Raw genomic sequence first — 25,513 nt, forward strand, 5'->3', positions numbered from 1 at the left:
TATTTCCAGCTCACCCTGCATTTATCTGGATGTAATCTCATTGTAAGTCAAGGAGCATCTGTACAATAAGCAGTCTGAGGGAAGGCACAGAGGAGAGGCTTTGGCACCTGGAAAGAAATATCAGACTTCATACTGCCCAAAGTAATTTATAGATTCAATGCTATCCTCATCAAGCTACCACTGACTTCTTCACAGAATTAGAAAAAACTACTTTAAATTTCATATGGAACCAAAAAAGAGCCTGTATAGCCAAGAAAATCCTAAGCAAAAAGAAGAAAGCTGGGGGCATCACACTACCTGACTTCAAAGTATACTACAAGGCTACAGTAACCAAAACAGCATGGTACTGGTACTAAAACAGAGATATAGATAAATGGAACAGAACAGAGGCCTCAGAAATAACACCACATGTCTACAACCTTCTAATCTTTGACAAACCTGACAAAAACAAGCAATGGAGAAAGGATTCTCTATTTAATAAATGGTGTTGGGAAAACTGGCTAGCCAGATGCTGAAAACTGAAACTACCCCTTCCTTACACCTTACACAAAAATTAACTCAAGATGGATTAAAGACTTAAACATAAGACCTAAAACCATAAAAATCCTAAACATAAGACCTAAAACCATAAAAATCCTAGAAGAAAACCTAGGCAATACCATTCAGGACATAGGCATAGGCAAAGACTTCATGACTAAAACACCAAAAGCAATGGCAATAAAAGCCAAAATAGACAAATGGGATCTAATTAAACTTAAGAGCTTCTGTACAGCAAAAGAAACTATCATCAGCATAAACAGGCAACCTACAGAATGGGAGAAAATTTTTGCAATCTACCCATCTGACAAAGGGCTAATATCCAGAATCTACAAAAAACTTAAATTTACAAGAAAAAACAACCCCATCGGGAAGTGGGCGAAGGATATGAACAGACACTTCTCAAAAGAAGACATTTATGTGGCCAACAAACAAATGAAAAAAAGCTCATCATCACTGGTCATTAGAGAAATGCAAATCAAAACCACAATGAGATACCATCTCATGCCAGTTAGAATGGTGATCCCCAAAAATTCAGGAAAAAACAGATGCTGGAGAGGATGTGGAGAAATAGGAATGTTTTTACACTGTTGGGATTGTAAATTAGTTCAACCATTGTGGAAGACAGTTTGGCAATTCCTCAAGGATCTAGAACCAGAAATACCATTTGCCCCCAGCAATCCTATTACTGAGTATATACCCAAAGGATTATAAATCATTCTACTATAAAGATACATACACATGTATGTTTACTGCGGCACTGTTTACAATAGCAAAGACTTGGAACCCACTAAAATGCTCATCAATGATAGACTGGATAAAGAAAATGTGGCACATATACACCATGGAATACTATGCAGCCATAAAAAAGGATGTTCATGTCTTTTGCAGGGACATGGATGAAGCTAGAAACCATCATTCTCAGCAAACTAACGTAAGAACAGAAAACCAAATACCACATGTTCTCACTCATAAGCAGGAGTTGAACAATGAAAACGCATGGACACAGAGAGAGGAACATCACACACCCAGGCCTGTCGGGGGGTGAGGGGCTAGGGGAGTGATAGCATTAGGAAAAATACCTAATGCAGATGACGGGTTGCTGGGTGCAGCAAACCACCATGGCACATATATACCTATGCAACAAACCTACACATTCTGCATATGTATCCCAGAACTTAAAAGTATAATAAAAAAGAAAAAAATGTCCGACCTCAGCTGGTGGTGGCAGGTGCTATGGCTCGCTAAGGCCTCAGGTTCATTGGCTTTACCTGATAGGTTTGTCTACAGCACCTGCAGACCTGCCAGGAGTAGGTGACACTCTTCGGAGGCAGGGTGATCCCTTAATAGTGATGTACATGGGAGGAGAAGCTGTAAAATGAGTTTAGGATATAGAGACTCCCCATAAACTTTTGGGGGTCCAGTTAAGAGTATAATGTAGACCAGCTTTCATATGTCCAAATATTTGAAAGTTACAAATCAAGCTAACAAACTATTACTATGTAACAAACTATTACATAGAATGTTCTCTCCTTTTGCCTTGACAAATGCACCTTCCTGATATGGTGAAGGCCAAGCTTGAATTTAGAACCCATGGACCCCTCAGAGTTCCGCACTGGAATTTGGTGGGCTAGGAGGAGCCCACCTGGGCTGGCTTCAGACCCTGGCTTTATTTAGCACTAGGAAGGGCCATGAGCACACATGTGTGAGCACTCAGCTTGCATGTCCAAGCTCCGCAGTGCCCCCAAGTCACCCCCGGTCACCTCCTGAGACCTATGGGTGTGCATACCAGTGACATGGTCCATGTGCACCATGGCTTTGGGCTTAGGCTCAGGGAACTGACCAGGGAACTCCAGGATCAGAATGCACAAAGCATGGTCCAACGTCCAGCAGCAGGGCATGTGTGGGGCTCAGGGGCCATGTTCTTTTAACCTGTGGACACGTCATCATGGCTGGAGGTAAGCCAGAGCAGACTCCCTAATGTGTGGGCCACAGCACTGGCCACTCCAGACACCAGTTGAGGGACCTGGTGGGGTGAGCTTAGCCAGTGAAAACTGGAGGGAGTCACTTTGGTGGTTTCCTAGAAGAGCCCTCCAGATGCCCAGGCGCCTCCCCCACGCCAGAGCTGGGTGTCTGTCCAACACCTCGTGCCTCAGGGTCATTCAGGTGTCACCGTCTCACGCTCCAGACACAGTGGAGAGCTTGTTTTCCTCCTCTTACATTCCCTGACTCTAATCCCTACCAGCCTGTGCCACTTGGCTGGCCTCCTTGGCAGAAAGGTGTCAAAAGGACATGTCTCTGGAGAGTCAGATCCCTCAGCCGCAGGAACCCAGGCCACGTGAGCCAGCAGCTGAGGGTCCTTATCTTGTTATTGATATGGTTTCCTTCCACCTCTTACAGCCAGGGTATTGGTGGGAGTCACTCAAAGCAGACTCATTAATCTTAATACTCATTAAGCAGGAGCTATTACAGTCGAACAAGCCTCTTTGCTTCTCTCTAACACTCATGCTCCTGTAGCACTGCCCCCCCATCAGCCTTCCCTAGAGAACCTTACCTCCCAATGCTTCCTCACCTCCAGCCAGCTCACCTTCTCCACTGCGCTCCTTGCCTGCTCCCAACATCTGCTCATCTGCACCTACCCAACTGTTTTTTTTTTTTTTTTTTTTTTTGGTGGCAGTCTTGCTCTATTCCCCCAGGCTGGAGGGTAGTGGCACGATCTCAGCTCACTGCAACTTCCACCTCCCAGGTTCAACTGATTCTTCCTGCCTCAGCCTCCTGAATAGCTTAGATTACAGATGGCTGCCATCACACCTGGCTAATTTTTGTATTTTTAGCAGAGAGGAGGTTTTGTCATGTTGGCCAGGCTGGCCTCGAACTCTTGACCTTGGGTGATCCGCCTACCTTGGCCTCCAAAAGTGCTGGGATTACAGGCTGAGCCACCATACCCAGCCAACCGTTCTTATTTCTGTCCAAATCCCTTTCGTCCTTCAAGGTGACTTGAGGTTTCACTTCCACAAAAGGTTCCCAATACTTCCATCAGTTCTTCTCCTGCTTTATCACCTGTATTATTTACCAAACTGGACCTCACATTTGGCCCATGATTTCTGTCCATGTTAGTGCTTCATACCACATGGCACTTTGATTCTTCCATTGTTACATAGAAATCATAGAACTAGAAGAGATCCTAAAGACTACCTACTCCCATCCTCGTTTTCTGAAGATGAGAAACAGAGAGAGGAACGTTTTGTAACTTGCCAGGCTGAGCCCTTGGGGTTTGGCAGAGCTGGGCATTACACTCAAATTACACTCAACCCTCTTAGCCCAATCCAGGACTTACCCACAAGCCCCGGCTGCCTTTCTACATAGAAGTCTGTGTCACCCATAGGATGCGGCGGTCAGGAAAGGGCAGTCTCGGGACATACTCAGCTGGGCAAATGGAGTCTTCCCATTTTCTGGCAGGACAAAGCCCAGAGAGGTGCATCTCATCTCTGTATGCTCTGTTTTTCAGGTTCTTTGCATTTCAGTAACCAGCAGGCAAAAAAAGGCGATGGTCACCTAGATTTTCTCAGACCAGCCTCGATTCCCTGTTGTCTCCCCATGGTGAATTTCAGAAACTCCCTTTTCTTCAGAGGGAATAAGCCCAATTCCTGGTTCACCATGGCAGGGAGGCTGGCTTCTTTTGCTGCCAATCCCCATCATCCCTGGCATTTCCATTGTGGAAGTGCAGAGAGCTTCTTAGTGAGTTTCTCCTTGGACTTTCCCAGGGGCTGATGAGGAACCCCAGGCAGGAGGCTGATGAGGAACCCCAGGCAGGAGGCTGATGGGCTAAACAAGCAACCAAGGAATAGTCAAACAGGCTGTAAGTCGGAGGCCATCTTTAACAAAGGTGGGATAAAGTGAAAAACAAACTCGAGGGCAGAAGGGTAGGGAGGGGCTGGGGATGACCTGTCCCAGGTAAGGCCCCTAAACGCTGATTAAATTCCCCAAGTCAAAATCAGCTGGAACAGGGCAGAGCAAACATTTTTTTTTCTCCACCCCTCCCCTCCCCACCCCGGTTGTCCTGCTCACTGCAAGGATGAAAAACAGAATAATGAGCCACGTTGGAGAGTGTCACCCGAGCAGCTCCGGAAAGACGTGGGCAGACGCCTGGCTGGGCGGCTGACTTTCTCTGTTTCTGGTAGAGATTTTATAAATATTCGGGGAGTTTGATCTGAGGCTGTTGGTGGGGAGGCAAGGAGAGCTGCAAAGAGGGGAGACAACTCAGCCCACGGGGCTTCTTGGACCTCTCTGAGGCCTGCTTTTCATTAGCGTCGCCAAGGCAACGGCTCATCTGCTGCAGATCTCATCAAGGCCCTGCAAAACATCCACGGCACGTTACGCTTTTCGTTTCACAGTGAATCGGCTGCAATCAGTCTTCCTCCAGCTTCTCTTACCCCCATTACCTCCCAGCCTATGGAAGAGAAGATAATTAAAGATGGGGGGTGTGAAAAACTGCAATCAGAACTCTCCGAGGCTGGCGTGGAGAGGCAGAGCTGTGATAGTCCTGTTCCGGAGGCAGTGATTCGCCCTGAGGACTGTTCAAAGCTGGGCAGTCCTGAGCCCCGAGTAACCAGATGGACCTGTAGCAACTCCCCAGCTCGGTCTTCTTCCATGGTGCACACCCAGCCTTGATTCTTGTCTCTTCCCTGCCTGACCTGACCTTTCCCCTCCACACACCTTTATTTTTGACCAAGGCAAACATTTGCACAGCTCCCAAGGAACAACCTCACCAGTCCTTGTGCCGATCGGTTCCAGATGCCCGTGGAAGTACAAGCCCATGTGTTTCTCTGGTTTTAACCAAGGTGTCCAGTGGGTTCTAAAGGGTGATGTCAGGGGAGGTGGGGGCAGGCCAGGGAGTAAAGGGAGACCCATGTTGGGCCCAAACAGCAGGGCCAGGTGTCATGATCAACGCAGCCAGGTAGGGAATGTGCACAGAACACATAACTCGGCTTCAAAGACACTCCCATTCTCAGCATGTACCTCATGGAAATCCAGTTACCCCTTTAAAAGTTGGCTTTTTCCATGGCCAGGGCGCGGTGGTGGTGGTTCATGCCTGTAATCCCAGCACTTTGGGAGGCCGAGGCAGGTGGATCACCTGAGGTCAGGAGTTTGAGGCCAGCCTGGCCAACGTGGTGAAACCTCATCTCCACTAAAATGACAAAAATTAGCCGGGCATGGTGGTGGGCGCCTGTAATCCCAGCTACTTGGGAGGCTGAGGCAGGAGAATCACTTGAACTGGGGAGGCGGAGGTTGCAGTGAGCCAAGATCACGCCATTGCGCTCCTGCCTAGGCGACAAGAGCAAAACTCCATCTCAAAAAAAAAAAGGTTGGCTCCTTCCAGCTTTCGAGCTCTGGGGGCCAGAAGCCAGGGATCCTGCTCTCTGCTACATGTCGGTATCCAGCACAGCGCCTGCACATAAGGAGCCCTCAGTAGTGTCTTGAAAGAAGGAACCCCTCTGTCAACGCGAAGGACAGGGAGAGTGGTCAGGGCACTGCAGAGGTTGGGGTTGGGTTTTCTGGTTGTCTTTCTAGCTTGTCTTGTGCTGGAAAGCAAACCTGAGCCCCAGCCTTTCCCAGCCCCTCCTTTCTGTGGAATGCAGATCACCCCAGCCCTCCTGAAAGATTTGTACTCAGAACCTTTGAGCAAGCCCTGGGAAAATGCAGAATCTCAGCTTGTAACTATGAGCTGGAGAAGATCCCTCCTCCAGCTATAAATGGAGCAGAACCAGGAACCCAAGACAGCTGGGCTCACACAAAGCCAGCCCCTTGCTTTCTTGCTTGTTCCTACTTTTCCCACTGAGCTTGGCCCTGGAGGAGCAAACCCCTAATTTCTCTGGTCTGAGCAGGAAATTCCTGTCAGTTTGGGGGAGAGGCCATATGAGATAGATTTCATCACATCCATCCCCGTCAAGATCCAGAACCGTATTGAGTCCTACCCCAGCCCCATAGAGCAGCTTCCTCCTCCATAGCTTCTAAGCAGCACTGAGGCAGGCCTCCGCCAGCCTTTGTTACCTAAGGCTGATGTTGGGTTTTTAACACTCAGCCAAGTCATAGGGAAGAGTAAGAGTTACAATAATTGGGTACATAGCATAGCTGACTGGGCTGCACAGTGTGGTTTTTGGTCAGTTCTGGCATTCTGGTGGGAAAGCTGCATTGAAGGGGCAGAGAAATGCCAGCCCAAATGGCAGACAGGGTGCATTTAAAAAGGCAGTGTGGTATAGATCCTCGCCCCTCAAGGTGCAGGCCTGGAACCTGCAGCAGGAGTATCACCTGGGAGCTTGTTACAGAAGCAGAATCTCGGGCCCGACTGAATCAGAGATTGGGTTTTAACAAGATGGCCAGCAGACACAGGCACATTAGAGTTTGAGGCAGAATGGAGCACAGGAAAGAACATGTGGGTGCTTTCATCTCCAGCCTTGTGGATTCTTTTTTTTTTTTTTTTTGAGACGGAGTCTTGCTCTGTCACCCAGGCTGGAGTGCAGTGGCTTGATCTTGGCTCACTGCAACCTCTGCCTCCCTGGTTCAAGCAATTCTCCTGCCTCACCCTCCTGAGTAGCTAGGATTACAGGTGCCCGCCACCACATGCTCAGCTAATTTTTCTATTTTTAGTAGAGATGGGGTTTCACCATGTTGGCCAGGCTGGTCTCAAACTCCTGACCTCAGGTGATCCACCCACCTCAGCCTCCCAAAGTGTAGGGATTACAGGCGTAAGCCACTACACCCAGCCCAGCCTTGTGGATTCTAATGCCAGCTTTGTCACTCAGTAATACGTGACTTTAGGTAAGTTAAGCTCCCTCTCTGAGCTTCAGCTTCCTCCCCTTTACAGCAGAGATAATGTAACTTATTATAAAGGGCTGATGTGAGGCTTGGCCTGGTATCAGCAGGCTCCTACCCTAGTCAATGTTAGAGGCACAGAGATGATTGCTCAGGGAACATCAAAATCCTTTATTTCCCAGGAGATGCAGCTTCAGTCCGTTCTCTTGCCATTTCACTTTTTTATTTTCTGGGGGACTTATAATCCCCTGACCATGAACCCCAGAGCCAACAGTGGTAGCTTTTCATTCCAGCTATCCCCATGTGAAATAAAGATCCAGAGTGCCCCTAGAGGGACCAGGCTGTCTCGTGTAGAACAGATCACTGTGGGTGAAGGAACTGAATGAATGTGGTCTGGCAGGGTCAGGTCTGGGGACAGGGGCGTTCCAGGAAGAGGAGATACAACATGTAACTTTCATAATGGATAAATAGCCCCTTGGCGGTTCCCCACAAGCAAGTAGTATCGAGTCTGGATTTCATTTCTTTCACTGTCTGTGAGTTTCCTTGAGAGACAGTAGGATTCTCTCGTTCTCCTGGGGGTTGGAGTTTTAACCAGCTTTCCTTTGTTTGGGGTTGGTGTGTTCTGTCGCTACAGTCCCTCCTGCTTTCCAAGCTAATGTAAGGGAACACAGATGGACAAACCATGAGGGCCTGCAGGGACCTTGAGGTCTCCATAAATGCTGCGCTGATTTTGCAAAGTGGCTTTCCAACAAGTCTTGGCTAAAGCTGCTTTTCAAGATTTGTAGAGGAAAGGAGGGAGGGTCAGCTCCCGGGTACTGACTAGGCGACCTGGGGTGAGTCCCTTAACCTCTCTAAACCTCAGTTTCCTCCTAGGATGATAATGCTAAGGTGAGAATCTCCTTGAAGACAGCCATGCATGTCTCCACCCATTCTGGGGATGACAGAATTACTGGCAGATTAAGTTAAGTGATACTTACAAGGAACATGGTACAGAGAGTAGAATATGGTGGCTGCCATTTTTGTAGTCTTTAGAAGAGGTGAGCCTTGAACAGCTGGCCTCTGCTGAAAATTACAAATGAGAGAGTGGCCTACATTTGGAAACAGCAAGCACAGCCACCCATTCCTGTGCAGGTCAGCAACTGACCCTCCCCTCCCCCGCCTTCGCTTTTTCTTTCTTTAGCTGCAGGAGTTGAGACATGTGGCTCACCAGGCTGCCTCAGTGAGTTAAAGCTTTAAATAAATACACACTGAAAACTGCTATCACATCCCTGCCCCCTTGACTGCCACAGGCCCCTTCTGACCTGGGCATGTCTCTTCTTCCCTCTCCCTTTCTCTGCTGCTGGAAGCCAGGCCTTGGCTGAGCCCTGGAGAAGGTATCTCCTCTGCACGTATGCTGGTCCCAGGGGCCCTGCACAGGGCAGATGAGGGTACTCCTGATCCTGTACAGACTCTCCTCTTCCTGGGTTTGTTAGAAGCCTGACCAGGCCCCTAGTCTTATGACTTCAACAGATGTTTCTGCTTAAGGAGCCCTGGCATCTTTATAGTCTGTTTTTTCCATTCTTGCCTCTCTCTTCCTCTGTCCCAGCAGCCCTGAATGCAATTTGGACTTTATTTTCTTTCTAATGGTTACAGGGATAGAAAGGGCTTTTTTCCGCCCCCTTTTTCAGTTTTTGACTTTTTTGTTAGCTCATCAAGCTGGGTATGTCTGTGTTAGCTCACACAGACATATATACACACACCACACACACATTCCATATGCATTCAGGTCTGTACCTGTGGTGTGTATTTCTTAATGTTGCACTGACATTTATTGCCACTTCAGACCCAGCCCATTTCAAAGCCTTCCTCCCTGCCTTCACCCCACACCTCACATTCATCCTCTGCCTAGCCTCACACAGGTCACCCTGAGCAGCCAATTGGGGTGTCACCCAGATGCTGATTCTAAAAATTAGTACTGGTCTCGGTCTTCAGCAAGATGTGAAGAGACTCACTAACTCACCAGTCCAGCTCTGTGCTTCCAAGGAGGTTTGGGCTGACTGATGGAGTGAGCGCTGAGACTGCAACTGCCATGCATCTCCTCGAGCTCTGCCTGGCCAGCCTGTCTACCCAGGCTCAGGGGGCCAAGTTGACAGTTGTTAAAAAAATAGAACCAGTTTTTCATGAGCAGGCTTGAAACCAGTCTGGCTACCTCTTGGATCTACATCTGTAACTCCCCCCAGCTTGCCAGCATGGCAGGGTGTTCCAGTCACCTCCCCAGCGGCGTTGGGGGTTGCCTGTCCCATCAGTCTGGTTCTCAGAGCAAAGAAAACCTGGCGATGTCAGGTTTTCAGCTTTTAGTCTATCTATAGCAAAGGTGCCTGGGGCTGGGGCCTCTTTATTATCTCCTAAGCCTGAGGACTGGAACTGATCTTCTCACTGAGGGTATAAATAGATCTGGAATCTTAAATGTTGACACCACCTGGCTGTCTTACCTGGGGTTAGACCCATTACCCACAAGGGGCCATCCAACCTCAAATTCTCTGTGTCTCTGCAGCCCTTCTTACTAGGAGGGTGATGATGCTGACTCACCTCTTAAGGCACTTTCATAATTCAGCTAACTGTCCACTACTCTATCTGCCCGTGATCCTCTCAGTGCTGACCATGGGTGGCGGGGCAGAGTGGCATCTCTAGAATGTCCCTCTTAACACCCTCACCATGGAGAGGCCTTTCTAGATGGCCCCATGAAGTTCTCACTAGGTGACTGCCCCTACCTGAGATGGGTCAGGCAGCCATGGTCCCCTGCCCTCCCCTCCCCACCCAGCCCAATCTCATTCTGATGGTTCGGCCTTGTGAATTTCACCAGTGACTTGTCTCTTCCTTCTTCCTATTTAAACAAAACTCCAGTTCTTTTTAGTTCATGTTGTGGGTGGCTGAGGTGGAGCATCTTTCCCATAGTGGGCTAATGGAGGCTGGTTGGATAAGACAGCAACAATAGAGTGAGTTAGGTCCCCAGTGGCATAGTGACACACACAGAGGGACAGTGGGAAATGGAAGCTGGAAGAAGTCCCAGAAGTAGGAGCAAAAAGAGTGATGTCCTCCATGCTGAGTTCTGCCAGGGATGCTGGACACGCTGAACAACAGCCATGCTAGCGACTTGAGGACACCTCTTGTTTGCTATACTTGTCACATTTTCGTTAATAAAGACAAAGAGGGGAGCCACCTCATTGGCTCTTCCATCTGTAAATAAATCCCTCTGAATACACACCCCCAACATGGATGCTCTGGATGCTTCTCAAGAAACAAACATATGATGATATCATAATCGATATCCTTCCAATGATTAAGATGAAATCAACTTGAGGAGCCCTGTGTGCCTGATGTCTTCTTCTCTGGGCATTTGCACCTTGCCAGAGCCAGGGCCCCTGTGTGTGTGTGGTGGGTGGGGTGGGGGAATTGCTTCTTTTCATTTAAGTGAATGAAAATGAAAGGTTCCCCACAACCAGCTGCAACAAGGATCTCTCACCCTGTTGCTAAGGAGTGGTGGGGTCCTGCTACCATGTGGTGCTCTGGCAGGCCTGGAGAGATCTCTAGAGATCTGGAGCAGCTGCTGGACTTGCAGTCCTGAGCCCCTGGGATGTGGAAGTGATTGGCCGGCCACCTGGATGGGCCACACAGTCCTGCTGTCACTCCTCTTCTCTCCTTTCACTTCTGGATCCTGCTGGAGGAATGGAGAGCTGGGAAACTGCCTCACCACCTAGGACTGTGTGGAGCTGGGCACACACTTAGGAGGCAGGTGGCTTCCAGGTGGTCAAAGAGCAGCTCACACTACCTGTCCTCTGATGGCCCTAGTCCCTGAAGGATCTGGTCAAGCCACTCCTTCCAGATGGCTGTGATATTGTGTCCCCTCAGTATCAGAAGGGAGGGAATGGATGCTTTCCATGGATACAAGCTCCTAAACCCCCTCCCCTGCAGCAGGAGGCCTGCTTTCATGGGCTGATGGGGAATGGCTAAACCCCAGATGTCTTAACTGCACCATAAATGTGAGCAGGGAGGTGCAAAGGTGTATGCAATGATGTGTGTGTGTGTGTGTGTGTGTGTGTGTGTGTGTGTATCAAAGAGAGGAGTCTGTCACAGGAATACTGAGTGGCCCCAAATGTTGTAAGCATATGCACCCTGGTTTTAAAATAACAATCATAATACTGGTAACTTTTGCTATCATTTGTTGAGATCTTTTTCTGTGCCAGGCATCCTACTTCACACATACTATCTCATAATTCTCAAAATCTCTGTGAGGTACAAGTATCACTGTGCACCTTTTCAAATGGGAAAACGTGCATGGGAAAAAAGCTGGTTTAATTGCCAAAGATCATAGATCTGAGAAGTGGCAGGGCCAGGATTAGAATCCTAGAGCTCAAAGTTCTTCTGCCCATATATAATGCAAGTGACCGCTGCATCAATAATGGTAACTGCCAACCCCCACTGTTCACTGGCCACATGCTAGACACATAGACTCACTTAATTCATTCTCACAAAACTCTGGATATATTCTTATTGCCTCATTGCATAGATAGGGAAACTGAGGCCCAGAGCATTTTGGCATCGATTCCCTTCAGCAAATGTGATTTGAACAGCTCCTGTGGGTGTGCAGGTTACCATACTCTCGGCTCTGCGTGGGATACAGGACTGAGTGAGATGTCATTCTTATTGTCTAGGCTCTATCAGCAAGCTCCATAGCCATGGCCATCAGAATGGACTCAAGGTGGGATTCCAGACCTTGAAATGAGGGATGGTAGGAATCCTGCATCCTAGGGTATCCTAGAAAGAGGAACACACCAGGTCTCTAGAGAAGGAATCTAGGCACAGAAGCAAGACAGAGTCCTGTTGTCAGACTGAGGCCCCAAGTCAGAACTGGGCCAGCAGCAAGGGCTGGCAGAACTGGAACCGTTTTATTCCCATCCACAGCATGGCCTTGAGGGCAGGACCCCAGAGCTATGCTGCTAAGTTCAGATTTTCTATTCTTTAGCTGTGGGACCTTGGGCAAGTTAATGAACCTCTCTGGGTTTCAGAAGTCTCATCTAGAAAACTGGGAATAGTAACTGCCCACTTCATGGAATTGTTCTAAGGACTAAATGAGTTAATACGTGAGAGCTCCTTGGAACAGGACCGGGCCCACAGAGGGCTCTCTAGCTCTCACCGGCCAATGATCACTGGGCCCTTTGATGCTGAGGGGGCAGAAGCTGCAGGTAGGGGCCAAGTTTTTCTAGTGGCAAAGAGAAGAAAATAGTAGGAGGAACCGATTAGGGCCTGTCTCTATAGGTCTGATGGGGAGGGAGAGATGAAATCCAATGGGACAAGAGGGAATTCACATCATTAGTATAAAAGGTTGGCAAATGGGCACGGGCCCTTCCTTCTTAGTCTCCAGATGCCAAGGTGCAGGTGCCTGGCACCTGGGCTAGCTGGAAGTGGAGAATGTATCACAGCTGGCATTTATAGTGATGCCACTATTGTCTCATTATGGGCGTGAAGAGAGGCTCTCACTGTCTGTGCAGCTCCTCAACCACCCAAGGAAGAAATATTGATCTCTTCCCAGCATTCCGTCTGTCAACTTCCCCAGCCTCAGTCTCTGACTTGGAAGAAAGATGACTGGGGAGGGGGATGGAAGGCAGCCATGCTCTGTTGCAGTAAATCTTTCCTAGAAGAGGAGACAGCTGAGCTCATCAGCCAGCACCGGATCAGCTCAGAAAGAATCCTTTCCAACTCCCAGAAGACCCCTCAGCGGCTTGGGAAAGGAATGGCTCACGGGGGCACTTTGTTTGTGTATGTGGGCTTGTCAGGCTGGGCAGGGGTGTCTGATGACACATTAGGGCAGCTGAAAATGTTTGCCTAAGGGCAATCTTGTGATTCCTCCTGCTTCCCACCCCCATGGGCTTTTGAGAGCGTGTTCCAGGACTTTTCATACACATTTGAGACCACAGTTTCCTCTCCCAGAAACCCCATTAAACTATGAGTGAGTGAGGCGGTGGGGGAGAGAGAGAGAAAGGAAAAGAGAGAGCAAGAGAGTCTGTGTGTGCTCACATGAGTATTTCTTCCCCACCCATATTTTTTTGCACATGTCTACCATTATGTGCATTCCTACGCCATGCCCCTTTCTTTCGTTTTCTCCTGTAGAGACATCTTGCTCTATCACCCAAGCCGAACTGGACTCCTGGGCTCCAGCAATCCCCCCACCTCAGCCTTCGGAGCAGCTAGGACTCCAGGTGTGCCACCATGCCCAGCTAATTTTTTAATTTTTTGTAGAGGTGGGGTGTCATTACGTTGCCCAGGCTGATCTCAAACTCCTGGCCTCAAGCAATCCACCCACCTCAGCCTCCCAAAGCACTAGGATTACAGGCATGAGATTTTGGCAGTCCAATGAGAATTTTGTCCTTAGCAGTCTCATCCCGTGACTGCTGGAGATGTGTATACGGCTACAAGAAAGAGAAAGGGAGCAATGAAGTGACAGGTGACCTGCTCAGGTGCCCCTCCCCAGACCAGATGTCCCAGGCGCAGGGCCCGTGCCCCTCCACTGTGGAGTACGTTTTCTCCCTGGCTTGCTGCTGGGCTAAAGGACCAGGGATGTAGAAACAGGAGGTGAACTAAGGCACCCCACACACACACCCTCTGTAGCAGCTTGAGTTTCTTGAGACTGAGACAAACTAGGATCCAGCAGCCTAGACTTTGCCCCAGTTTCTCCGCTGAGTACTTGCTCAGTGCGTCTGAGCCGATGCCTTCCCCTTTGCCTAGACAAACCACAGCGTAAACACCTCAGCACACTAGGAGCGCTGGAACTTCTATTCTCTTCCCCTCCCAATTATCTACTCTAATGGAGCAGAACATTTACATGGAAAATCCTAAACACGGAAGATGATTTTAAAATGATTCACCCTAGAAGACATGTTTCCAGTTGCTTCTACAGGTTTACCTTGCTAAAGACGTTTCGCTTCCTTTGCTGTTACAATGAGCTTGCCTATCTTGTAGAAAAGATGTCCAGGGCCAAAGGGAAATCGGTCAAGGGAGCCTGTTTTGTCTGAAATGAGGCATCTATGAATAAATGAATTGAATATGACTGTCTTTTTACATCAGTGTTTCTGCGGAATTAAAAGAACATCCAAGGCCACTCCTAGCTCGAATAGATTAAATTTGTCCTTGTGTTCAGAGCAAGGCTTGTGAAGTTTATCTGGCCCATCAAATGGCCAATGACTATTAAGGAGGGACTAAGTGACTTCTGACCAGAACAAGGGCGCAGGCTGAGTCAGTCTCCCCAGTGTCTGCATCGTGTTATTTATAGTAGCAAAAATGGACACAACCTAAATGTTCAACTGTATGGTATTAGTTAAATTAACATCTATATGATGGAATACTAGGTAGTTGTTAAAATTATGTGTCAGAAGAAGGCTTAGTCTCATGGGAAAATGATCGCACCACATCATTAAAGAGAAAAAACAGATCATAAAGCACTATGCATACAACGTAGCAGTTCTGTAAGAAAAAAAGTATTATGTACATTTTAACTGGAAAATATGTATCAAAAATGTCAACAGTGCTATCTCTGGGCAGTCAGATTATACTGGACTTTTATTTCTTTTGTGGAATCATCTTTTTTTTTTCAAGTTTCCTCCCATTAACATGTATTTTCCAAAATCAGGGGAAAAAAGATGATTTGAGAGACCAGCAGCTGTGTTTCCTGTTTCTTATCCCATGTCTGTTCTCCATTTTATTTTGGAAATTCAAATTCTTCAGCCTTTTCCACAACAGGTGCTTATAGGGCAAGAGGCACAGAGTATCTGATATCCTAAACATCACCACCAGGGTGAACTTCTCACCGACAGTAACAGCTTTGGAAAGGTTTCGTTTCTACCTGGCACTGAGAATTCATCATACCAAAACTTTTTTTTTCCAATCAGTAAGGAGCATCTCCAAGGGGTCCTAGAAGGTTTCCAGGGGTTCATGGAGGACAATTATAAACTTTGACAGCTGTTCAGTGGGTTTTCAACCATGGAGGTGATTCATCCCTTCTCCTAGGCCTTTTCACAGTATCCTAAGCTCAGAATTTTGAAAATGGGATCAGAAAGAAAGGGGCTAGGGAGAACAATGGCCCCACGAAGGGAATTGGGAAGAACAAAACTAAGAGACTAAGACAATTCAGCTTTGTCTGGTTCATAGGACCGTGTTCCCGGTAGAGTAGTGCCCAATGAGTGGACCAAGAGAGTAATAAATGAATTCGTAGAAGGAAACAGCTGGGCTGCTGTAAAAGCTCCTACACAACAGATAGGCCTGGCGTGCGCCACTTCTGTCACAGGTTTTAAAGAACCCATCTAGCTTTCAGCTACTCCTCATTACCACCTCCTACAGAAGTAGAATCAAGATATGTCTCTTCCCACCATTAGGAAATGGCACTGCGAATGTTCCGGCTGTCCTGCAGTCACTAATCCCGTCAGTGGCAGACCTTGGCAACACACCCAGAAGGTGGTGGGGAGTGCAGCTGTCCTCCTGGCTGACTGTTCCAGCCGGTCACCTCTGCTGCTCCAAGGGTGCCACGTTACCCAATTCTGGTTCACGGTCAGATGGCGGCTTTTCTCGGCCAGGCTGTCCTTAGAAAATTCATTCCCTTGTTGTATTGGAAAATTCCTCTTGTGCCTGTCATTGCACACATCAGGAGACCAAGGTTTCCATTTTCTCAGAAGAAATTAACCAACTACTGTCATTGAGATGAAGCTTGTTCCTGGAATTTTTTACTCCTCTTAAAGCTGTAATCTGGAAGAGGCAATCTGAGGATGGGCCTGTGCTCTTCCACAGCAGAAAAATGAGCTGAGGCTAGACCAGGAGCTGTGCATTGTCTGGGGAACCATACCCAGTGGGGCATGGCCAACTCAGTCCCAACACTGAAATTGTTTACTGTCATCCACTCCTGGTTGTTAGGGGACATTGAGGATGATAGAATAGAGAGTTGGGAAGGAAGGACCAGCCAAGGAACATTTTCCCTATGAAATGAGACTCCCACTGCCCCTGTCTTTGATAAGACTTCATACACTGTGGAATACTATGCAGCCATAAAAAAGAATAAGATCATGTCTCTTGCAGGAACATGGATGGAGCCAAAGGCCATTATCCTTACAAAACTAATTCAAGAACAGAATACCAAATACCACATGTTCTCACTTATAAGTGGGAGTTAAATGATAGGAACTTATAAACACGAATAAGGAAGCATCAAACACTGGGATCTACTCATGGGTGGAGGGTGGGAGGAGAGAGAGGAAGAGGGAGAAGAGCAGAAAAGATAACTATTTGGTACTGGGCTTAATACCTGGGTGATGAAATAATCTGTTCAGCAAACTCCTGTAACACAAGTTTACTTATATAACAGACCTTCACATGTACCCTCCAAACCTAAAAGTTAAAAAAAAAAGGACACAGATGTAAATTGACCCTGATGGAGAGAAGTCTACCCAATTTTTGCCAGGTCACAAGAAGGCGAGGTGTTTACTTTTCAAATGATTGATGTTGAAATGGAAAGGACTGTATCTCGGGGACACAAACCCAGCAGAGTAAATGAAGATCCTTCTGCTTTCACTCCTGAGATTTGCTAACGTGGGGACCAGCTTAGAAAAATTGTCCTAGAGACCCATGGCGGTCTCGGTCTGACTTTAAATCTAAATTCTCAAGTACAAGTAGCTTCCAAGAAGAGAAATCTACTTCTACATAAAGAGGTGGTATCAGCAGGAATTCCTTAAGCTAAGCCTTACCATTTTATTATTGATGATGAAGCAAAGCCTCCTGTTGATACCATGGTCAAACCAAGCACAGCACACCGACTCAAACCTCATTCATTCATTCATGTGTCCACTTAACAGATGTCTACTGGACACCTTGTATGTCCATGAACCAAATACTATGCTTCAGACCAAGGATTTAGAAATGTGTTAGGTGTCATTCCCTATCCAGGAACTCAGCTAGGAGGAGGCGTACTCGGGGAAAAGGAGAAATCACAGGTTACGTGACAGTTAGAGCCTGAGTCAAGGTTAGAAGAACGAGCCACAGGAGCACAAGGGGGAGTGCTGCTAACTCTGCCCACAGCTTCTGGGGATACTTCACAGTCAAGAAGTCTTGCAAATGGGGGTTGGAGGTGAGTAGGCATTTTCCAGGCAACTGAACTGGTTTTTCATTGCAGGCATGAATATGTTGCACTGTGCATTTGAGCTCCAATGAGTCAGGAACACAGTAGGTGACAACTTATTGGAGAACACGAGCAATGACACCCATTCGGAGCCATGGCTATGCTCTTTGGCATGAGTCCAGAGGGTAGTGGCCCAAAGCAGATCTTAATGTCTGATGTCATTAACATCTGGGACCAGAGTCCTGAAGCCAGTGGCATGTTCATCAGGGTCTGCTCCTCCTAAGGAAATTGAAGGTCCAGCTCTTACCCAAGCATGGAGGCAAAAATGCCTGGACAGTGATTAGAGAGGGCTTGCACAATGGCAGGTCCCAGCTTACCACGGCCTTCATCCCTCAGTTATACCCCCTCTCCCTCAATCTGCCCTAGACGCGAACATCTACTCATAGTTCAAGACTCAGCTCAAACTCAGTCTCCTCTAAGGGAACATTCCCAGCGCTCCCCAGACAGATGGCCATCCTCTTCTTGCTGTGCCCACACCCTTAGCACATGTCCTTGTTACTTATATGGGAAGTCGCCATGCTCAGTTATGTACAGGTCTGTCTCCCCGAAGGCAGGAAAAGGGCCTTTCTCATCTCTGTAACCCCAATGCCTAACTAAGTGCCTGGTGAAACTTTCATTAAGTGGATTTCTGCACTAGTATGCTTAGTTTGCCCTGTCATCCTTTACAGAGCAGGAAGCTATTATCATCGTAAAGTCCTTTCTGATAAAATTGCAGTGTCTAATACCCTGATCCACATACATATAAAGTAACTAAAGGGTGGAGAGGGGACACAAGTCTCAAATTTAGAGTGTGCAGATCCAGGAGTACAACAAGCATTCCTCGGTCTGGGGTAAAGCCCACCAGGACTATGCTGAGACCCAAATTCCTCAGAGTCCATGGGCCCCTCCAAGTCAGATGAAATTCTCAACAAGCCAGAGCCTAGCTGAACAGTTCACGGTGCTGGGCTTCAGTGTGTTCTGGAAGGTTCTCGTGGGCTGTGCCTCCAGAAGGCGGAGGCGGGGAGGAGCCCCACAGGCCCAGGGCAGTGTCAGGTTCCCCTTTTCTGTCAGCAGGCATGGAAGAGCCTTTAAGAAAATGGAGTATTATTATTATTTGTTTGTTTTTACAGTGACTCAGTCTGTAGTAACTGGGTTAAAGTCCACTTTGAGAAAAGGAGAACAAAAGACCTCCTGTTAGTGCTGGAACTTTGCCTCTTAAGATATCACTGAGAGGAACTGGGAAGAAAAAAAAAAAAACCCAGCAGGGCAGAGGAAGCTGCAGGCCTTCAGGAACACGGCAGCACTTTGGAAAGGAAAACACGGCTGGCTTTCATCTCCTGCGCCCTATCTGAGCTGGCTGCTCCCTTTGCTGCTGCTTTATGGCCCACTGCGGTGCTGACCATCGGACATCGGTCAGTACCCTATTCCCACACTCTTTGAACACAGGGGCCGCCAGGAGTTGTGGCAGTGTGGGCAAATCTCCATAGCCAACCAACCCCCCGCTGAAGAGGGGGAAAGGATGCTGCCATACAAAACATACTATGTGCTGGACGTTATTCTAACATATCAGAACTCATTTCATGAACACCAAGGAGGCTCAAATGCTCCTTCTCCAGCTACAGCAGAAGTTGCACAAGGTAGGAATCTGGCCATGCCGTTTAGGAAACTCATTGCTAGTAGAGGAAGGATGGGGTGAGCAAGTAGGTGCCCAAACGGGTACAACCAGATGGCCAGGTGATCTCCTCCAGGCTGCAGACCCCAGCCATGTGACTCCAAGACCTGAGAACTTAATCCTGCTCTCTTCGAATGAAAACAAAGTCAGAGAAAGACAAGAAAGGTTTTCTTCTCACAACCTTCCTTCAGATCAGCCCCACCTACATTAAACTTGTACCCATGTCCTTCATCAATCAGTTCTGTGGAAATGTTATTCTCACCCATGCCCACCCAGATCATGAAATGGGTCTGGGCCTTGAGTGACATGTTGGTGTTGGCCCTCTTCACCATAATTGTAAGAAGCTGGAATGCTCCCCTCCAGGGCTCTGAAAGAAGGATGGAGACAGGAAGGAAAAGACAGAGGTTCTTTGAAATTCTCAGGTCCTTCCTCCTTTCAGAACCACTTCACATAACCCTTTTCCTCCCCAGGGCCTCCCAAAAAGATTAGGCTTCACTTGCAGGTCCCAGGCCCTGGCCCTGCAGAGTGATTGGGCCTCTGGGGTCTCCCAAAGAGCCTAATCATTCTGTTTTCTGAGCAAGTCATAGTTTTGCTGACTTCTGACCAAACACCCACGGAAACCCAAGAATGGAAGTGTGATTGTGCTCGTCTATACCCTGTCCCCTGCAGGACTCCTGGTTCCATGGGATGCAGGAGGCAGGTGTGGGAAACAGCCTACCTGAGGAGACGGCTGAGATCGTTAGGCAGTGGCCCTCTGATTTTCTGTACAGCTACTCAGTGACTCGGAAGGGATTCTTTGCACTAACAAGCAACGTCTCAGCAAACAATGAGTTGAGGGGAGAGACTCAAAGGAGGCCGATGCAATGCTGTTCGGGATGCTTCTCCCTTTGGCTGGCCTCAGGGGATTGGGCCCCTAGTGTAATCACTGGAGATTTAGGGCCTAATTAAACTTTGGCATTGGGCCAGCATGCTGGTGGCCCTTGAGTTTCCCATGTCCACCCATGTCTAGGGTATTAAACTCTAGACTGGGAATATGTACTGCTTAACTGATCCCACAGGAGCCAGTCCTCATTATCCAACAGCCTGGGTATCGGCAGCCCACAGGGCTCGGCAGGCATTGGCAGGTACAGTCTCAGGGAGGACTGCATGCCTTTAGGTTAATAGTCCCTACATCTGCACCCTCCGGGGCCACAGTAGAGGGCTTTGCAGATCACCTCCGCCATTGGGACCCCTGGCATTCCCTTCCTTTCTTGGCCTGATAAAACCCAAGCTCTGAGAGTTAGCAAACTGATACCCTTTAATCATGCCTTATGTTTATAAAGGCCTTTGTCCAGAGAACTCCAAGTGCTCAAAAATATCAATTAATTCACTCTCTCAGCCTTCTTTAGGGAAAAGTTGGTGGCAGGTGTCATCATGGGTCACCACCAGAGGTGACCAAAGTATCTTCTTAGTGGGCTGTCCTGGATATTCTTGGCATTTAGAGAGCATTTTGCTTCTGAGCACATGGTTTGGGTTTGCACAGCCTGAAGCATAAGGATTGGGGTATTTCCTTTACAGTGCTAGAGAATTCTTATGTGCGGGTACCTGTGAAACACAAACTGAGTGACTGCATGCTTTCTTGAATTTGGAAATGTTGTTATTGTTTGATTTCAGCATTTGCTGGTAGTAAATAAGTAAGCATAAGTAAGCTGCTTAGGTTCCCATGTAGTCCAAGATGGAGCAGACAAAAGACCTGGTCCCCAAGCCCCACATCTGGCCCCAGGATCCCTCTGGGATTATCCTGAGGCCACTCTCTGAAGCTTCAGACCCTGTAGTTGGTCTCATAGCCAAGTCTCACCAGTAATTTGTGGGGGGTGGAGGGGGAGGGTCCTGGCAAGATGTGGGTGATGTAGGATGGCCTAGCTGCAGAAGGAGAGCCAGGTAGGACATCTCCCTGAACTTCTTCCTTCCTGGCCACAGACTAGCTTTGTGGCCTTGGTTGGCAGCATCATTCTCATGTCTGCCAGTTTCCATGCCTACAAACATAGTGATGATACCTGCCACCAACTTTTCCCTAAAGCAGGCTGGGAGAGTGCATTAATTAACATCTCTGAGCACTTGGAGTTCTTTGGAGAAAGGCCTTTATAAATATAAGGCATGATTAAAGGATATCAGTTTGCCAACTCTCAGAGGAAGTTCTTAATGGGATCAGGCCTGAATGTGTTGACGACCGAGTTTCATTCTTCATTCAGATCTGCACAGGGCTCCCGTCACTCAGCTCTGCCGCCATTCATGTGGTATTCTCCTGTTCTTTCGTTTCTATATATTCATAGTAGGGGGCCCACAAATGCTGCCCTCCACATGGAGGCCCACTGCCTCCCCTCCCTCTTGTCAAAGCCAATAGCTTCTTCTCACTCTGCATTTTCCTTGTTCTTTCTGGAACATGACACTGGTCACTACCCCTCCTCACCCTTGAAAGAAGTCTTATTCTGTGGTTGCAACAAGCCCAACAGGTCTAAAACTGAAGTCATCATTGACTCCAAACCAATTCCCACCCTGACTGCCCTATTTCTCTTCACCATTCTCATGGGCCTCGACTCCAGCTCTTCCTCTCCACTGCAAGCCTTATTGTCCCAACCTGCTTGGTCCTTTGAAAAACCCATCCCTGGGCATGAATGGCATGGGTATGTCCCTAAACTGCCCCCAAAGACCTCTCTGTACTACATGTGACCTCTGGCCCTCCTGTTCCCTAAGCTGCCTGGGTCTTCTGCTTCCTTCCATGGACTGCTCCAGCTCTGCCCACCATGTGACCTGCCTTCCTGCTTGTCCACCTTCCTGTCTGGTCCCCAGACCCAGCTTGTACTCTCCCTCCCAGTAAGCTGACTCAACTGCCTGCAGCCCCCACTGGACACAGACACTCATGTAGATAAACACACACACTGACACAGACTCATGTAGACATGCACCAATACACAGACACTCAGACACAGACATACTCGTGGATATACAGACAGGCACACACATACAGATATAACACAAAGACATACAGACAGGTACAGATATACACACAGGCACAGACACACATATGCTGGCATAAGCATACACACACAGTTATGATGTTCACACAAACATAGACATTCGCATACCCCTCCCAGCATCTTGACTGGCCCAGCTGACCTCCCTCTTCCTGACTTTGTCCATTCCCATCTCTATGACTCAGGGTTCTCCAGAGAAACAGAACCAACAGGGTATGGATGTAGATAGATTGGTGGATGGGTTGCGGGGGAGGTGGATGGATGGATGGGTGGATAGATAGATGATACATAATAGACTGATATCAGATAATAGGCAAATAGATTTTAAGAAATTGGTTTATGCAGTTGTGGAAGCTGGCAAATCTGAAATCTGACCACGGTCTTTTCTCTTCAGGACTTCGACTGATTGGACAAGGCTTGCCCACATTATGGAAGGTAATCTGGTTACTCAAAGTCTACTGATGGAAATGTTAATGTCATCTAAAAAATACCTTCACAGCAACACCTAGCCTAGTATTTGACCAAATATCTGGGTACTATGACCTAGGCAAGTCAACACATAGTATTACCCATCATGCCTTTCCATCTGGTCAGCAGTGCTCGTATAAATCTCCTGAAATGCTGCTCTCACCACAGCCCTTCCCTGTTCTAAAACCTAAACACCCACACCTGACATGCAGTAGGCACAGGTACATATTTGTTGAATGAATAAATAACGAGGAGCCTTCGGGATGGGCTGCACTCTGCTTAATGCAGCAAACCATTTTGAGGGCCCAATGTCTGGAGCTGAGGATGTGACTATCAGTGCTGTTCTTACCATTCCTCTCCCGTCCCTCTAGGGTGTCAAGGCCAGGGTCTGAACGTCAGACATCTCTAATCCGGCATACTACCTAATGGAGTGCCTTATGGATTAGGCCCTGAATGGCTTGTAGGTTAATTTTATTCTCTTTATTGATCCCTATATCAAATTTACCTGAAATATTACAGGTTTTTAGACCCTCACGTGTGAAATCAAGAACTGTAGTGCCAAATCTGCTTCCATTTTTGTTTTTAAGGCACACATGCAAAGACGTATTTTCACAATCAGCAAGGGTAGACATAGCCCAGAACACTGACGGTTGTCTGTAGGGATGGGTGGCTTCTACTTTATTTTTTAAACTTTCATGTGTCTTCCAAATTGTCCCGTGACCACGTGTTGCTTTTACAAACATAAAACAGGTTACTGCTTTTTTCATTTACCTTTTTGATTTGGGGTCTGCTCTCAGCTCTTTCTTGGGGTCCCCATCATACCTGCTGGCTTCCCTTTGAAAATAAGGTGACCCAAGACTTCCTCATAAAAGTCCATGAGGTCGTAAAAGGCCAAGTTAACTGCAAACAGTTGTTGCATTTTAATTCTGTTTAAGTGTCAGTCAACATGGACTTATAGTGAAAACAGTTGCGGAGCTAATGATTACTGCTGTTGTCAGGCTGTCTCGAAGACTGAGAGGGAGCCCATGGCACACGCGTCTCACCTCCAGCCGCTCCTTCAGTGTGTCCAGCCCTGCAGCCGCCCTGGGCCGCCTGTCCCCATGCTGTCAGGCTGCATCCATGCCAGACAAAGACTACCCTGCCACGGAGGAAGAAACTGTTTCTTCAACTTTCTTCAGTGCCTGCCTGCTGGGGTCTCTGGAGGGAAGCGTTCACCTCTAGCCCAAATGAAATGGAGCTCCAGAAAAACCACAGTGGAGGCCGTAGTGGCCTCAGGCCCTGAACTTTGTATTTCTTAGTCCGCCAGGATCGCTGGCTGCTGGGTGTCATGTAACTCCCAAAAATGTGAAGGGAAAACCGAAGAGCCTGAGAAGCAGAGACGTCTCCTGGCTGGGGAGTCCGTCTAGAAAGTCGCCTTTTGTGGTGAGTCCAGGTGCACGCGAGAGTGGCTGGAGGTGGGGTGAGCCCAGAACAGGAAGCCCGGCCCACTCCCAGGCTGAAACTCCAAGAAACTCCCCCTGCACAAGGCCACAGGGGTGAAGTTTCCTTCCTTCTGGAAAGAGTCCTGCACAACTTGCCAGTGTTTCCAGTGTGATGTTTGATAAGTGCAAAGGACTGGAAATATTCTAGAGATTTTCAGTTTTGTACAATTATCGATGGTTACTGAGCCCATCTCACCTCCCGCGGTGTCCTGCCAGTGGCTGCACCAGCCAGGCGGGCTGCTTTTTGTCACTGATCCCCCCAGCTCTCCAGTAAAGTGTGCTTCACCAGATGCCCCAGGAGAGCAGGGGGCCGGCTTCACATCCTCAAGGGTGTACAGCCCCTCAGCCCTTCCTCAGCCCTGCCTCTTTAACAGCTGTGACCACGGAAAATGCCCCAGTGGCAGTGCCATGGTCCCTGGGGCCGCCCTTCTGCCTCCCTCTAAGTCACCGAATGTCCAGGTTGGAGAAATCTTAGCGCCCATGGGCCTGCTTCCTCATTGATGAGCAGAGCATCAGCTCAGGCTCCCTGAGGACAGGGCCAGGCTGCTCTGGTCTAGTGTACTTGTGTGTTCTGGGAATCCATGGTAGCGCTCCATGAGGGGGTGGTCAGCAAGTGAGTGAGTGAATGAATGAATGGGTACATGAACTGGCTCCTGTGTTCTTGTCTTTTCTTCAGAGAGTGATGCTTTCGACAGGTCATGTTTACTCTGTCCCTCAGCTTTTCAGCAAAATGAGCCCACCGATGTTCATTTCCTTCACAGAACCACTGGCATCAAGCCAGCAACATTGTGGTTCCCCAGATGCCCATCGGTGCAGCCAGGAAGGTGCTGAGCCCCTGCCCCTCCAGCCCCACAAGGGAGGACTCACTGACATTAGCCTCTGCGTTCGTTTCCCATAGGGCTGACTTGGTCAAGTTTTACTTAAAATAACAGAAATTCATTATTTCCCATTTCTGGAGCCGAGAAGTCCAAAATCAAGGTGTTGTGGCAGGGCGGTTCTTTCTGGGTGCGCTGAGGGAGAGAGAGCCTGTCCCAGGCCGCCTCCAGCTCCTGCTCTGCCTGGGCCTGCACCTCTGTCTGCACGTGTGCTCTCTCCCTCTTCTCATAAGGACAGCAGTCAGATTGGAGGAAGGGCCCACCCCACTCTTGTGTCTCAACTAATTATACCTACAGCGACCCTATTTCCAAATAAGGCCACGTTCTGAGTCTCTGGGAAGGACGTGAATTTGGGGGGATGCTATCCAACACAGTATAGCCTTCCTGCCCCCTACAAAGTTTCGTATTGTTCTCCACCCGCCCCCTAATCTCCGCACCCTTTTTAAGCTAGGGTCTCATTTGCCCACTAGTCTAAGTGT

The 25,513-nt window shown here is 48.2% G+C and overlaps 1 protein-coding gene across 2 annotated transcripts in view; it reads left to right on the top strand.

Moving 5' to 3' along the window:
* Positions 1-25,513, top strand: part of RAD51B (RAD51 paralog B) — a 769,161-nt gene that overhangs the window by 738,323 nt on the left and 5,325 nt on the right. Inside the window, exon 11 of one of the 2 annotated variants that reach the window (XM_021675056.2) lies at positions 22,605-22,645. In XM_021675056.2, coding sequence (XP_021530731.1) covers positions 22,605-22,645 — 41 coding nt within the window. Of the gene's footprint in view, positions 1-13,499; positions 15,158-22,604; positions 22,646-25,513 lie in introns of those variants that run through there. The other variant, XM_012438152.2, reaches the window with a different exon arrangement.

The sequence above is a fragment of the Aotus nancymaae genome, unplaced genomic scaffold (genome assembly GCF_030222135.1).
Source record: "Aotus nancymaae isolate 86718 unplaced genomic scaffold, 86718_ANA_hifiasm-v0.15.2.pri h1tg000011l, whole genome shotgun sequence".
NCBI classification, from domain to species: Eukaryota; Metazoa; Chordata; class Mammalia; order Primates; family Aotidae; genus Aotus; species Aotus nancymaae.